This window comes from Nelumbo nucifera, chromosome 1, assembly GCF_055504915.1.
Source record: "Nelumbo nucifera cultivar China Antique chromosome 1, China Antique-T2T, whole genome shotgun sequence".
In the NCBI taxonomy this organism is placed as follows: Eukaryota; Viridiplantae; Streptophyta; class Magnoliopsida; order Proteales; family Nelumbonaceae; genus Nelumbo; species Nelumbo nucifera.
In genome coordinates this window covers 179,955,459-179,971,004 of record NC_142649.1, presented here as the reverse complement: position 1 = coordinate 179,971,004, position 15,546 = coordinate 179,955,459, and the positions used below count along the sequence as shown (strand labels likewise).

The 15,546-nt window shown below is 38.9% G+C and overlaps 1 protein-coding gene across 2 annotated transcripts in view; it reads right to left on the bottom strand.

Annotated features, from left to right (window-relative positions):
* Positions 1-4,036: 4,036 nt before the first annotated feature.
* Positions 4,037-15,546, bottom strand: part of LOC104600309 (tubulin gamma-1 chain-like) — a 30,223-nt gene continuing 18,713 nt past the window's right edge. Inside the window, exons 7-12 of one of the 2 annotated variants that reach the window (XR_016080731.1) lie at positions 6,527-6,582; positions 6,171-6,245; positions 5,916-5,960; positions 5,518-5,646; positions 4,638-4,742; positions 4,037-4,557 (exon numbers count right to left, since the gene is read on the bottom strand). Coding sequence is in view for 1 of the 2 variants with exons in the window: in XM_010263185.3 (XP_010261487.1) it covers positions 4,489-4,557; positions 4,638-4,742; positions 5,518-5,646; positions 5,916-5,960; positions 6,171-6,245 (423 nt within the window). In the remaining variant the exon portion in view is untranslated. The remainder of the gene's footprint in view (positions 4,558-4,637; positions 4,743-5,517; positions 5,647-5,915; positions 5,961-6,170; positions 6,246-6,526; positions 6,583-15,546) is intronic. The other variant, XM_010263185.3, reaches the window with a different exon arrangement.

Here is a 15,546-nt window from a genome sequence, read left to right as displayed (position 1 = left end):
AATGTAACTTGAACTAATACATTTCTCCTCATTCAATTCCCTCTCATTAAGTATTTTCAATGCCCTAATTAAATAGTAATAACAATTAAAAAAGATGAAAACACACAAAGTATAAAATACACAAAAAATTATAAAAACATTTGGTCACATCTCTAATATCGTATATTCATCATGGGCCAGGCCAGGCCGGGCTTTACACTTATGATAAGGGATATAGCTTAGGCTCAGGCCCGGGGTTTCAGGCGTGAAACACAAGCCCTAGCTCAGGTCTATACGGGCTTGGGCATGATTTCGGGCCAATGTCACTTTTATATAAAACATTACATATCTATATATTAAATGACATAACATGCATATAAACTTGTTTTATACATTATATAATATAAAATATTACATATAATATAAATTATACATGCTATAATATTTATATATAAAATATATAATATAATGTAAAATAACATGTATACATATGTATACATTATATACAAAATGTTTAAATTTAAATATATGCGGGCCGGGCCAGGCTTAAAGTATTAAGCCCAAGCCCGGCCCTAAAAATTTGCGGGCCTGATATAGGCTCGAGCCGGGCCTGAACACAAGACCCAGGCCCAAGCCCAAAGTTTCTGTGCCGGGCTTGTGCGGGCCAGGCTAAAATGATTACCCCTAATTCTTATTGTCATACGAATATTAAAAGATTTAGAAAATTTTGAAAACCTTATTTACTATTATTATCATTACAAAAAATTAACACATACAAAACACATACCCACTTACTAGTGGGTAAAAATTGTCAATTGTTCAACTGGCTTGCTTGTGTAGTCTCATTAAGTTATTATAAAAATGCTATTTTATGGTGACACAAAAGATATTCCTTTTAATTTTCCAGAAGTTATTTTTCAATTAGAGGTTGAGTCCTATTGCATTATATTATACTTTTCAATACTCATCATGTCTATTTTTCAAGAAGTGAAAGACCATAAAAATTAGGAAAATGATTCATTTTTCTATTGAATATCGTTTTTGGAAGAAAACCATTCATTTTCCTTTCCAAACCAAATGCAGCCTTAAACGCAAAAACTTTTTTCTACCAAAATTTGGTGGTTCTATCAGCAAGACTGTAATTTCCGGTTCATTACTCATTTGTTTGAAACTGTTTTTTTTTGTTCATTTGATTTCACGGCAAATGATACCACATTATTTAATTCTACCCTTTTTTTGCTATCAAAATAGTGGGGGAGTTTGAATAGTTCCATGAATCACAAACTTTTTTTTTGGGGGTTTTATGATTCAGTCCACCCCTAGGATTGAAATCCTAGCTCCACCTAGGGGTGAATTGAATCTTGCCCGTGGATATGCCAAATTTACGGGTAAGATGTAATTTATAGGGGGTGGGGGGTTACTAATAGACTAGGAAAGATTTCTGATAGGGAGTGCAGTCCAAAATCCCTTTTTTTTGTATTAAACAAGTAATCTATTATGAAGTTAAACCTTAGAATATTTGCTTTTTTCTATAACACTTGCCTTTTCGATTATGATTTCGTTGTGTCTGCTTGAAATTGCTTTTAAGTATAAATTTCTTTGGGACATATGACACCCACTTGGATAATAATCTTGAGAGTTGAGGCTTCAATTTGCAATTTGCAAACCAACAATTTTCTGGTACTCGCAAGTTGCACCCACTTGTGAGCAATTCATTTACCTTTCAAAATAAATAAATAAATAAAGCTGAAGTAGATAGACCAGAAAATATGTGATGGGCTTCATGGCGCCATTCAATGTGTCTTCTGAAGAGGTTTTCCTTATCACTCCCGTAAACTTTTGAAATTGTTTTTCAATTGGGAAATCATGATGGTTGAGATGGGATTAGAAAACATTAAAACTGAGTCTAGCTGTGATTGTGAAGATTAAGAGCTGGAATAATCCTATGTGGTGCCGAATCCTTTGTATCTGAATGTAAGTTGGTGTCAGTGTCACAGTCATGGGATCCATTGTTGACAGGAACAACTCACTGAAGCAATTTCTGGTTTCATTAATTATACATGGAATAAATTAAGCGAGATCTTATCCATCTAAAAAGAAAAAAGATCTGTGGTGTAATTTTGTTGGGTCTACGAGGATGGTAAATCCAAGAAAAAGGAGATCGTCCCCAAAGGAGTGGAAGTATTAGCTCAAGAAGAAAAGATCTTAACCAGAGTTGCTGTTGTACAGTTGGACTGAACAAAGGCGCATCCGATGCATCCTTATGCCTATCTTTCACAGTTCACCTCCCAAACCCCATTAAAGAAAATTAAATTTAAGGTGATACTGGCACTAGAGATTAGACCTTCTGGATCAAGGTTTGGTGTAAAGTTTAAAGTATCGACATGTATCGGTCAATAAGTCGTATTGTTCTAGGACCTCTCTGATACACTCCTACAGTGGATGTATCAGGGGTCTGACCGGTTCAAGGGGTGGAGGAGCTCTAAACCGATTCTCCTAAACTGATTTTAAAAAAAAAATGTATCGATTCGCCTGATATGCCTATACTGGTGTATTGGACATATCGATATTTTGAACCTTCATTTGGTGCATATTATTTGGGCTGTGTCAATCCAGGCCAATCAGTTTATATTCACATCAAGAATTGAAGCTGGTAAACGTGGCCCTTTGGATATGTTTGGTTTGATAGGAAATGGGAGAAACAGAATGTTGAGGGAAAGACCAAAAAAGTTCCTGAACATGTGAAATTCCTAGAGAATTTTCTTTGAATTTTGAATGAAAAAACATTGGCTGTCCATGTTGGACATCCTATGCTATCCACATGTTCTCTTCACAAGAAAAATATACGTCTGTTGGCTTAGCCTTCGGCTAAAGCCGTGAATCACAGCCCTTGATGTATTGATGTGGCTCCACCTTGAATTAGATGAAATAACGTTAAGGTGGGGCTCAAAATACATCCAAAGGCTGTGATTCTAGGTTGAAGTGGACTTGTCCGAAGGCGCAGGTTGGCTCAACTACGATTTGTTTTTCCTCAGTCAAAATCAAAATTTTGATTAAACCAGATACGTATGTCAAATGCTAGATTAGAAAAATAATCCACCACAATCAAATATAAGGTAATAATAGGTTTGACGGGTTCGACTATGATATGGGAAAGATATGATATCTGAAAGACTTCTAATCAATCAATTGGAATAAAAAACCTGGTAGACAATTAGGTGTTATTTATCAAAATTTATGAATGGGTTTTGATTGGCCAAAACTCTTTCCATACTATATTTTTTCTGCATCATAAATCTTTGCATCTAATTAAGTTTACTACCTCATAAACCTGTTAATCTAGTATTTATCATTAACCAGCCGTTAAGTGGCATTTGAGAAGACACAAATGCTCTTTGAATGTCATCTAATTTTCTTTATCAACCATCCAAACGTTGATAAAAAATGAACAGTCCTAAATCATTGCCTTTTCTATTAAAGAAAGTTAGAGTCACCAAAATGTCCACTGAGATGTAAACCCAATTCTCTTGAATAAGAGGCAAGGATTTGTGACTGTTCATTTTTTGTCAACATTTAGATGGCTAATAAAGAAAATTAGATGACACTCGAAGGGCATTTATATCTTTTCAAATGCCACTTAACAACAGCTGGTACTAGATTGGCACGTTTTGAAAGTTCAGGTACTGGGTTGTCACGTTTTAAAGTTCAAGGACCAAAATAGAATTAGGTCCAAAGTACAGGGTACCAAGGTTCAAAATATCGATACGCCCGATTCGCCGGTAGGGGCGTATCGAGCAAATCAATACTATTTTTTTTTTCTGAAACCGGTTCAGGGGGGCTAGTTTAGGGCTCCACCCCCTGAACCGGTCAGACCCCGATACACCCACTATAGGGGCGAATCAAAGGGGTCCCAGAATGATACATATTGGCCAATACGGGCTGATACATACTTTGAACCTTGCAGGGTACTAATTGGGAATTTCCCAAAAACTAATTTATCTAACCTGGCTTTTTTTCTCAATCGTAATGAAATTTTATTATTTTTATAGTAACAGACTAAAAGCAACTTATTTTATTTTATTAATTGTCATGGTAAAATAATTTATATTTAACACGAAGTATCTTCCATTCATTTGTTGGTAAAAAATCCTGGCTATGACTTTTTGGGAATGTCGATTCCCTCGTGTTTGAACTTTGAAGTCCATGCGTGATAATACTCCAAAGTCCAAACTGCCGGAAACCAGCCTCTTACTGCTGGTTCCTGGTTGAGCTATACAAACCTGTAGGAGAAATTAAATAGTCGTAAACATGCAGCAAGTGAGCATGATCACATGCAAAATACCTCCAAAGGCAAAACCAATGTTGTAGCCCCAGAGCTATGCCATTTTCACACTGGATTTCAACCATGACAAGCACGTTAATCACATCCACTAATTGGATCGGACTATACTTGTGGAGAACTCTTCATAAAATAAATTCAATTTTGCTCCATTGGTTCCCTTGAATAGGCTACACTTCTAGTTTAGGATCCAATTTTCCTGTTGCATTGCCTTCTCCAGTTAAAACCCCGTCCGGGTCCTGCATAGAATGCAATTTATCAGCAAAGTATAATAGGAAATTGATGAAGGACGGAAAGCCATGGACCGATAAGAGCACACCTCCACTCCCCATTTGATATAATCTGGTGATTCACAAGCTTTGTACTCATCAACCAAGCTCTCTATTATTTCTCGAGATTCGTCAAATTCAGAAAGATCGTTATCCTGTCCATATATGATGGGATAAAATCAAATTAAAGAACAATTACGTTTCTTTTATGGAATGGAACCATAATACACGATGCACCTTGTTATTTGCAGAATCAAATGTGAAAACTACATTGAAATGATTATAATTCCGAGAGGGTTTCCTACTCAAGTCTTTCGGTGAAATTCTCTAGACAATGAAGGAATCTTCCACGTGGCAAAGTTGTTCAGGAGTCCAAATAGGCCCCACATGCTCCTCTTGTCAGCTTCTGTTCATGGGGCAAATTTCAGCCCCAAAACCTTTGCCACATGTCAACAATAAGTCCTTTACCTCTTGCTAATACAAGGTAGGTTATAGAACTGACATAGAATGTGAGATTGAATACACGACAAATCCAGGACCAGGTCACCTAACTGGTGGCTGGTTTAGATTAGCCACATCATCCCTCTACATGGCAGAAATAAGCTGGTTGTACAGGGAAGCTCCCTACTCCCTACTTAACCCAACTGGTTTTGTATGATTATATATCTATAAGTGGAAATGTTTATTTTTATATAAATGTGACTGTAGGAGATGCACTGAACGAACCTCTTGAAGTAGAATAACATTTAAAACTATGCTTTTAACAAAGATATAATAATTTATGTTCTGTTGCAACACCTGGTATTGTTTTAATCAATTGTGCAAACATATCAGATATAAATTAAAAAGAAACTGAATTAAACACTATGAAAAAATATCCCTCAAGATTAAAGCTTAAATATGACATGCACTTGGTAGCATTTAACTTACTGCAAACATGGGGAGCTTCCGATAGTTGTCAAGGAAGGCTTGTTTCTTTCTCAATTTCTCATACTGGGTCAAACACTTGCTGAAGAGGTGCCTTATACTAGTGTGGCTTGCTAGCATAAGACCACTAACCTGATAAAAGGTATAATAATCCGACAAAGAAGGGGATAGGTATTAGTAAAACTTTTACTCTCATATAAGTACTAAAGCATTTTTTATAAACACAATAAAAAACAACCCCACCCCTCAAAATAAATAAAGGATTGGTGCACAAGTAAATGAAATTGTAGGATGGAATGGAAATGAAAACATGATTCCCAGTTTTGGAGGAAGATAGGAAAAAATTACTGATGTTGGAATAAAGAGGAAACAGAACAGAAATAATACAAGTATGACCTTACCCTATGAGCAGTTTGAATATATGGGGACTTTCTGGACAATGCAACCTGCAACAAGGAAAGTTACAATATAAGCAACAGATAACTAAAATGGTAATTTTCAAAGGGAATGCAACTTGGACTGGCCTGGTTAAAGTATTTGTTAAATTTCTAATGAGGGCTTGGCACAAGGCCTGAGGCCAAGCAGAGGAAGTTCTTCAAAAGAGGGTAACTAATTTGCACAGCATTGTATATACTTTTTCCCAATGGAAGAAATACCTGAATACTTGCAGGACCCCACTCAATAAAATTAACAAGCTTTCTTTCACGTATTCTTTGTAAACTTTCATGAACCTGATCCAAAGAACACATACATTAACATCATGCATAAGAAAATTTAAGCAATTTTTAATAAATTGAATTGACTAGATGTGCAGATCCAAATGATCAATGACAAAAAATACAGTCAAGCCATCTAAGCTTTGTCATTTGAATGATTTATCAATGGAAGAAAGTGGAAATCCTTCTAGATAAAGATAAAAGGTGCTTCTAAAAGCTGACTATTGATACTAGTCAGCTGTCTGAATCTAGATGTAGGCAAGCCACCCACAAGTAAATTTTCAACTTCAACACACCTTAGTTGATGTCTGTAAGGATATTCAACCCTAGGCTGATATTTGCAAGATACTGCCTAGACAAATATGCAATGTGTCAGACAAGGCACATGGATAAAATAGAAGTGTATGTGTAATGTAATATAATAAAAAAAAATATTCATATCTAAAGATATATGGATCAAGTTTTTTTTGACAAAAAACAGAGTTCTTATATGGATATGTAATTCCGAGGGCAAGATTAGTAGATGGTAAGTAAGAGAATAAAAGATGGTACAAAACAGAAAGGAATAAAAGATGATACAAAGCAGAAAGGAATATCTATATTAATATCTATAGATATAGATATAGATATAGATCTATGAGAGCTCTAGGTGAAAAAAAAAGTGTGTTGCTTCAGAGAAACTTTAAACTTCATGTGTCTTTGACATTTTATAAGGTGTCCCAGCATGTGGTGAAAAGGGACTTGACAAAAGTATTCACCAATTATGTCAAAGAGACAGGTTGAGAAAATAAATAATGCAACTTTCATCTACTTAATACCTAAAACAGTAGCTAAGGAAGAACAAGTAAATTTGTTAGGTCCAATTGTCCTGTATCAAGCATTTAACTTGTCAGCTTTAAGAAGAGGTGGACTTGGTGGCTGGACTTCTCCAATAAGAGGTGTAGAGAAACTGATGTGGGCCCCACAGATGTGGGGCCACTCTGTCCGTAGGGTAGAATATACCTAGTCTATCTGTTATGTTATTCTGTTATTCTAGTTCTGTTATTTACTTTTCAGTTTTTTATATTGTTAAGTGTTATGATGTAAACACCAAGGGAAAATATGTCCTTTCATGTAACTAGCATAACATATAAATATTAAATTGAAGTGGCGGCGGCAGATCATTCAGAATCTGTCCTTCCTTTCAAACCTGTGTTCTACTGCTCTCTCACTAATCTTTCTCCTCTTTCTTCTTCACTTTCTCTTCTGTTCGAACCTGAAATTCCTTAGTGTCCAAGACTGATAGCAGTCTTGATCATCTTCATGGTATCAGAGCCAGGTTAGGGTTTCTTATGTGAGTCTAATGCCAGCCGACCACATGAGAATCTCCTAGGATTAGAAGCTGAAAAGGTGGAGTTCGCAGACTGATTCTTGGAGATCGCCAGAAGTGCTAGAAGTTGTTGGAAGTTTTGTTATGGTTGCAGAGTATTGGTGGTCAGGAAGGATCAGAGAAGACTAGGGTTCGGGTAACCCTAGAAGGCAGCGAACAATTCTTTTCTTGTAAGTCATCTACTTTTCTAATAAAAGATAGGTTGGACCTATTTGGAGAGGAAGGCTGAACCGCTCTAGGTTTTCATCTTTTCAATTCACTAGGGTTTTACAGCAAACCCTACTGTTCTGCTGTGATTAAAACCCTACTGTTTTACACTTCGATTCACTAGGGTTTTACAGCAAACCCTACTGTTCTGCTGTGATTAAAACCCTACTGTTTTACACCGAACTGTCTCAGCCTTGTTTCTTTCTGCACTAGAGTTTGAAAGTGATCTTGCGGCAAGCCCTAGTGCTGGATTGAATCTTGTGATCTATCTAGAGCTGTCCTCAAGTTTATTGTTAGCATTGATCAGATTCTAGGGTTTCATATTACCCCTACTGCAAGTCTATCTATACAGTACTGATTAGATTGTGCAACTGAATTGATCACTTTAAGGACTGATTAAAACCCTAATTCTGCAAAGGCAAATCAGACCTCCTTCTAAGCTGTTTTTCAGAGTTTTTTGGGGTTTTCGAACTCTCTTAAAGGGGTTAGAGCTCTACGGACAGCCACTGTTGTGTTTGTTAGTTGATTTCAGATCAGAGTTATCCCAGTTTTGTGCACATACACTGTGAATACAGATCAGGCCTATACTGTTTTTGATTGTGATATTGGTAGTCCAAGTGCTGTTTTAAGACTTGACCGAGATGGAGTTTAAAAATCAGGCAGAAGGCAGCTTTGGAGGCATCAGTTATGGCAGTGTTTCTGAGATGGGTGGTCAGATTACAACCGTAAATTCAGGTACTCTAGCTTCAGCCTACCATGCCTCAGCTCCAGGTACTACTGAACCTTGTTGGGTAATAGATTCAGGTGCATCCGACCACATGACTAGCTTGCCTTCACTGTATACCTCTTACCATTTGTCATCTGGTAGGGATAAAGTATCTATTGCTGATGGCTCCCTGGTTCCTATTTCTGGGAAGGGGGACATTAAGTTATCAGATACGATCTCCTTGTCTTCTGTCTTACATGTTCCTAAGATTGATACTAACCTCCTTTCAGTCAGTAGTATTACCAAACACATGAACTGCTCAGTAACTTTCTTCCCTGACCGGTGTGTTTTTCAGGACCTGGAGACGAAGAAGGTGATTGGGACTGGCCGTGAGACGAATGGGATCTATCTGCTCGGGGAGAGCTCTCGTCGGGAAGAGTCAGTGGGTAAGAGGTCACTTGTTTCCCAGAGTGTGAGTTCGGTTATGCTTTGGCATAACCGATTGGGTCATCTGTCTTTTCGGTCCTTAAAGAGTTTGTTTCCTACTTTGTTTGAGTCTGTTGACTTGTCCCAGTTGCAATGTGAAAGCTGTGAATTTGCTAAACATTGTAGAAACTCTTATTCATTGAGTAATAAAAGGAGTAATCGTCCTTTTGATCTTGTGCATACGGATGTTTGGGGGCCATATCACATTCCTTCTATGGATGGGTACAAATATTTTTTGTTATTTGTTGATGACCATACCCGGTTTTCTTGGGTTTATCTTATGCGTTCACGAGATGAGGTTCCCGCCCTAACCCAAAACTTTCACCAAATGATCCTAACCCAGTTTGATGTCAAGATTAAAGTTCTTAGATCTGATAATGCAAAGGAATACTTTGCCAAGTCATTGGCATCTTACCTTCTTACTCATGGGGTTATCCATCAGAGCTCTTGCCCTCATACACCTCAGCAGAATGGGGTTGCAGAAAGGAAGAATAGGCACATCTTGGAGGTGGCTAGAAGTCTTATGTTTACCTCCAATGTCCCTATTCGCTTCTGGGGTGATGCTATCCTCACGGCGGTATATCTTATTAATCGGATTCCTTCCCGGGTTCTTGATTTGTGATCTCCTTTTTCCCTTCTATACCCACATGAGGAGTTGTTTTCTATTCCCCTTAAAACATTCGGTTGTACCTGCTTTGTTCAGCTTCTCGGACCCCATCACTCCAAGTTTGAACCCAAGGCCTCCAAATGCATTTTCCTTGGTTATGCACAAACTCAAAAGGGGTATTGCTGCTATGATCCTGTCACAGGGAGGAAGTTCATCTCCATGGATGTCACTTTCTTTGAGGAGACACCCTATTATCCTCGGGTTTCTCCTCAGGGGGAGAGCAGTGAGAGTAGGGGTTTAAGTCCTTGTCTTCAGGGGGAGAGCAGTGAGAGTGGGGTAGTTCCTTTACCTATTCCATTGGGTGATGGGAGCTGCAATGGTGAGGGTGGCCAGAGGGATCAGGAGTTGAGGGGGAGCTGCAATGGTGAGGGTGGTCAGAGGGATCAGGAGTTGAGGGTCTATCACAGGCGGTGCAGGCAGGTTGATCCCGATCATCAGCAGTCCAGGCCAGCTCCAATCTCATCTACGGCTCCAGGTCCAGACATTACTGTCCTAGGACCCACAGAGACTTCTTCTATTGTTGCCATTTCACCTCCTGACCTTGATCTTCCGATTGCAGTCCGTAAAGGGAAACGACATTGTACCACATCTACAACCCACTGTATTTCCTATTTTTTATCCTATGATCGCCTATCTCCTACCTACAGGTCCTACCTAAGTTCCATTTCCAATGTCCCTATTCCAAGAACAGTACAAGAGGCCCTATCAGTCCCGGAGTGGAGAAGTGCAATGCAAGTTGAAATGGATGCCCTGTTGAAAAATAATACCTGGGAGCTAGTTGACTTGCCCAAAGGAAAGAAACCAGTTGGATGCAAATGGGTATTTACTGTGAAGCACAATGCGGATGGTTCCATTGAGAGGTACAAAGCTCGGCTAGTTGCAAAAGGGTTCACTCAGACTTATGGTATAGATTACTTGGAGACATTTGCCCTGGTAGCCAAGATGACCACCATTCGGGTTTTATTATCTCTTGCAGCAAACCACACTTGGCCTTTGTACCAAATGGATGTTAAAAATGCCTTCCTGAATGGGGACTTGCAGGAAGAGGTTTACATGTAGTTGCCTCCTGGATACTATGATATAGAGATAGGTAAGAAGGTCTGCCGGCTCAATAAGGCATTGTATGGTTTGAAGCAGTCACCTAGAGCTTGGTTCGACAGATTCAGACTAGCTCTTGGAAAGTTCGGTTATGTACAAGCCCAGTCAGATCATACACTGTTCATCAAGAGGGTGGAGTCTTCACTAACACTACTTGCAGTATATGTTGATGATATTGTGGTGACAGGAAATGACAACCATGAGATTGAGTCCCTCAAACAGCTCCTTCATCAAGAGTTTGAGGTGAAAGATCTGGGTACACTACGGTATGTTTTTGGGCGTTGAGGTTGCTAGATCTAAACAGGGGATCTTTGTCTCTCAGAGGAAATATGTTTTAGATCTGTTGGCTGAAACTGGAAAGCTGGGTGTCAAACCTGTAGATACACCCATTGAACAGAACCACAGAATTAGTGCAGAGAGTGGGGACCTGCTTGAAGACAAAGTTATGTTCCAGCGGTTGGTAGGAAAGCTCCTATATCTCTACCTCACTCGGCCGGATATTACTTATGCTGTTAGTGTTGTCAGCCAGTACATGCATTCTCCTAGAACCACACATCTTCTTGCGGCAGAAAGAATTTTAGCCTACTTGAAGAGATGCCCGGGTAGGGGTATACTGTTCAAGAACAATAACCACATGAAGGTGGAGGTCTATACAGATGCCGATTGGGCTGGGAGTGTTGATGACAGACGGTCTACCTCAGGATAATATGCCCTTGTGGGAGGAAACATTGTCTCCTGGAGAAGTAAGAAACAAAGTGTTGTCTCCCGGTCTAGTGCTGAAGCAAAATACAGGTCCATGGCCAACGGAGTGGCTGAAATCCTATGGCTAAGATCTCTACTTGAGGAGTTGGGTATTGAGTATGAGAAGCCTCTGATGCTATATTGTGATAATCAAGCAGCCATTAATATAACACATAATCCAGTGCAGCATGATAGAACCAAACACATTGAAGTTGACCGACATTTTGTACGAGAGAGGGTCTCATCTCAAGAAATATGCCTCCCTTACATCACATCCAGTATGCAACTAGCAGATATCCTCACTAAAGCTGTATCAAGAAAGAAGCTAGAAGCGGATCTATCCAAGTTGGGAATGATAAACATTTACTCCCAACTTGAGGGGGAGTGTAGAGAAACTGATGTGGGCCCCACAGCTGTGGGGCCACTCTGTCCGTAGGGTAGAATATACCTAGTCTATCTGTTATGTTATTCTGTTATTCTAGTTCTGTTATTTACTTTTCAGTTTTTTATATTGTTAAGTGTTATGATGTAAACACCAAGGGCAAATATGTCCTTTCATGTAACTAGCATAACATATAAATATTAAATTGAAGTGGCGGCGGCAGATCATTCAGAATCTGTCCTTCCTTTCAAACCTGTGTTCTATTGCTCTCTCACTAATCTTTCTCCTCTTTCTTCTTCACTTTCTCTTCTGTTCGAACCTGAAATTCCTTAGTGTCCAAGACTGATAGCAGTCTTGATCATCTTCAAGAGGCATAGATAGTTTTTAGCTGTATGTGCATGCATTATCTATCAAATGGAGGAGATCAAAGTCATGGTGCAAAATTGGCTCGGAGAATGCCTATGGCCATGTGGAGGCTTCTTAAAATAGACAAATGGAAAATGGGGTAAACATAAATATTGAGAATGGAAGTTAAGGCATGACAGCACATGTATCTATTAAATGAAACTCCATAATGTTTTCTTCACTGTGTGATTGTGTGCATGTGTGGGGTGGGAGGGGGTTTCAGGGTCAAGCAATCCCCTCTTCTTTTATCTTGGTTGTTGGGTTACTTAATAAGATTCTTGAAGGGCTGGAGATTTGGGGCTGATAAAGTTTTAGAATGGAAGCTGAAGTTTCATGGATTTCTCAGCTTCTAAGGCACCCTTTATGTAGATAGCTTACCCAGATAAGATCCTCTAGAATTGATCAGGTGATCTCAAGAGGACATTACAGAGAATGTTTGTATCTGTTGTAGGGCAAAAGCAGAATTAGCTTTCCATCTCCTACACTGGGAGTATGCTACCAAGGTCTGGATCCATTTATCAAGCTCTTTTGGAAGACAATGGGTCATTCTAAAGCATGTTGCTGAGAGAGAGTTTCAAATTAATTTTATAGTTCTTTTTTTTTAATAAGAAAAGTGCAACTTTCATTAATGACATTGAAAAGAAAGTACAGTTATCACCACCCAAAGGATGGGCGGAAAATCAGAACAAAATTCTTACAAACAAGCCCAAAACAAACTCTCCCTAATAAATCCTTGCTTAGCTAACGTGTCAGCCATTCCATTTGCTGACTTTCTTACCCAATTAAATTGCACCCCTAGTTCCCTTGCTAAGCTAATAATCTCTCTTAGAGGCTGTCTAAGTGACCATACTCCCAAGTTTCTAGATTGCACCCACCCTATTACCAGCTTGGAGTCTCCTTCCACTTCTAAGTGCTGCATACCCCATTGTTTCGCCAATTTCAATCCATGAAGTAAGGCCATAGATTCTGCCCTCAAAGAATCTCCCACCCCAATCGGGCCCGAGTAAAGGGCCAAAACTCTTCCTTCCTCATTTCTGAAGACACCCCCAACTCCCGACGGGCCTGGATTACCTAAGGAGCTTCCATCAAAATTTAATTTCACCCTGAACTGAAATGGTGGTGACCAAACCTCTTGAATTACAGGGGAAAAGGGAGAGGATACAGTTATAGAGCTCTAATTTCTAACTAAGCCAGCTGAGAAGTCCTTGAAAAGTTGCTGCACTTTCAACAAATGAAGAATCTTGATGGTAATGACTTCAACAAGTGCTTCTGTGGATTTTTCTTGTCCTTGGAAAATCCTATTATTTCTCTCTTCTCAAATTGTCCAAAGGACGGCTGCTCTTGTTATTCTCCACATTACCCTGCCTCTTTTCTTTGGTTGCCAGAAGAAGCTAGAGTCAAAGAGATTCAGCACACACGAGGGCAGATTCCATCTGCAACTAAAAAGAGAAGAGAACCAATCCCACAAATAATAAGCAAAAGGATAAGAAATCAAAAGACGAGTCACCATCATAGTTGTCAAGGTGACGCCTAGGCAGGCACCTAGGCAACAAGGCGCCTTTGGAGGCTCGCCTCGCCTAATCACCAAGCAGTTTTGTACTTCCGATTATAAAATACTTTTTTATTATGTATTTTTTGAGATTACAACTATAAAATAGACATTATTAAACTAAAATATTCATTTTGTGTGCTTATATACTAATTTCTTTTTATTATTTTCTTATTTGTTAGGTTTAATCAACACAAACATTGTTAAATGCTATATTGAACCCTCAAAGAATTCAAAACCTGAACCAATAAGGTAGAACTTCAAAAACATAGATTCTTCTTCTTCTTTTTCTTCCATATCTTCCATACCTTCTACTTTTTCTTTTCTTCTTTTCCTATAACAAAAATAAGGGTTCAGACCCTATGTTTTTTTCAATTTTCTTTTTTTTCTTCTTTATTTTCTCATGAATATGTTGATTTTCTATACTTAAACATGAACTTAATAGTTTTCTTATGAAAATTATTAATAATTATTAAGGAAATATGGTTATGGTACCTAGGGAACTATTCTAGAATCTAATGTTTTACATAAGGCAATGCCTAGGCGACTAGGCAACAAGGCGCCCCCTTGTCGCCTAGCGTCGCCTTGGTGCCTTGAAAACTACGGTCACCGTCCTCACTATTTCTTAAGCAAAGGCAACAAACATGTGGGTAAAGGCACCAATCTGGCCTTTTTCTTTGAAGTACATCCGTAGTGTTGATCTTTAGACAAGCCACTTCCCAGCAAAAAGCCCTAACTTTTGGTGGAACAGGTGTACACCACACTTCTTTAGCAGGAAACGAGGTGGGCACAATAGAAGGCTGAATTAGGGCATTGAAAAAAGAAGAGCAAGAGAAAACCCCTGAAGAGGATTCTGTCCAAATTCTACTGTCTAGGCAAGAATGGTCTAGGAAAATTGAATTCAACATAGAGAACAATTCATCTGCATAAGCCAATTCTGAATCCCTTAATCCTCAAACCCAAGTCTCAGGTCCCCTCAGATACACAGAAAGAGAAAATGACTTTGAATTTATTTAGGGAAAGAGAACACATTACCGGTAATCTATCCTTAAGGGGGGTGTTCCCAAACCAAAGATCCCCCCAAAATAGAATTTTATTACCTAAACACAGATCGAATCTGATGAAAGGGCAAAAGGAAGGAAAGACTCTAGCAATGGCTTTCCAAGGGGAGAAGTGAGTAGCCCTAGGGTTGACACCAACATCCCATCCATTAGCTTCCATTCCGTGAATACTTTCCACCACCAAGTGCCACAAACTGTGCTGCTCTAGGGGAAACCTCCACAACCACTTTCCTAACAATGCCATATTTCTTAATCTAATGTTGCCAATGCCTAGACCCCAGAGTCCTTTTTCCTAGAAACTACTTCCCACTTCACTAGATGGTCCTTTTCCGAGTCTCTTGGTTCCCACAGAAAATCTCTCATGATCTTCTCTATCTTAGTGGCAACTTTGATAGGTAACTTGAAGGTAGACAAAAAATACATCAGAAAGTTGGTCAAAGTGGACTTGATTAAAGTGATTCTACCCCTAGTGAGATATAATTTCTCTTCCACCCTGCTAGCTTCCTAGTAAACCTTTCTAAAACTGGGTACCAAAAACTTTCAGTTCTAAGATTTCCCCCCAGGGGCAAACCTAAATACAGCATAGGCCAACCACTAACCTTGCAGCCCAAAGACCTAGCCACCAATTGCACCTTGTCTTCTTGT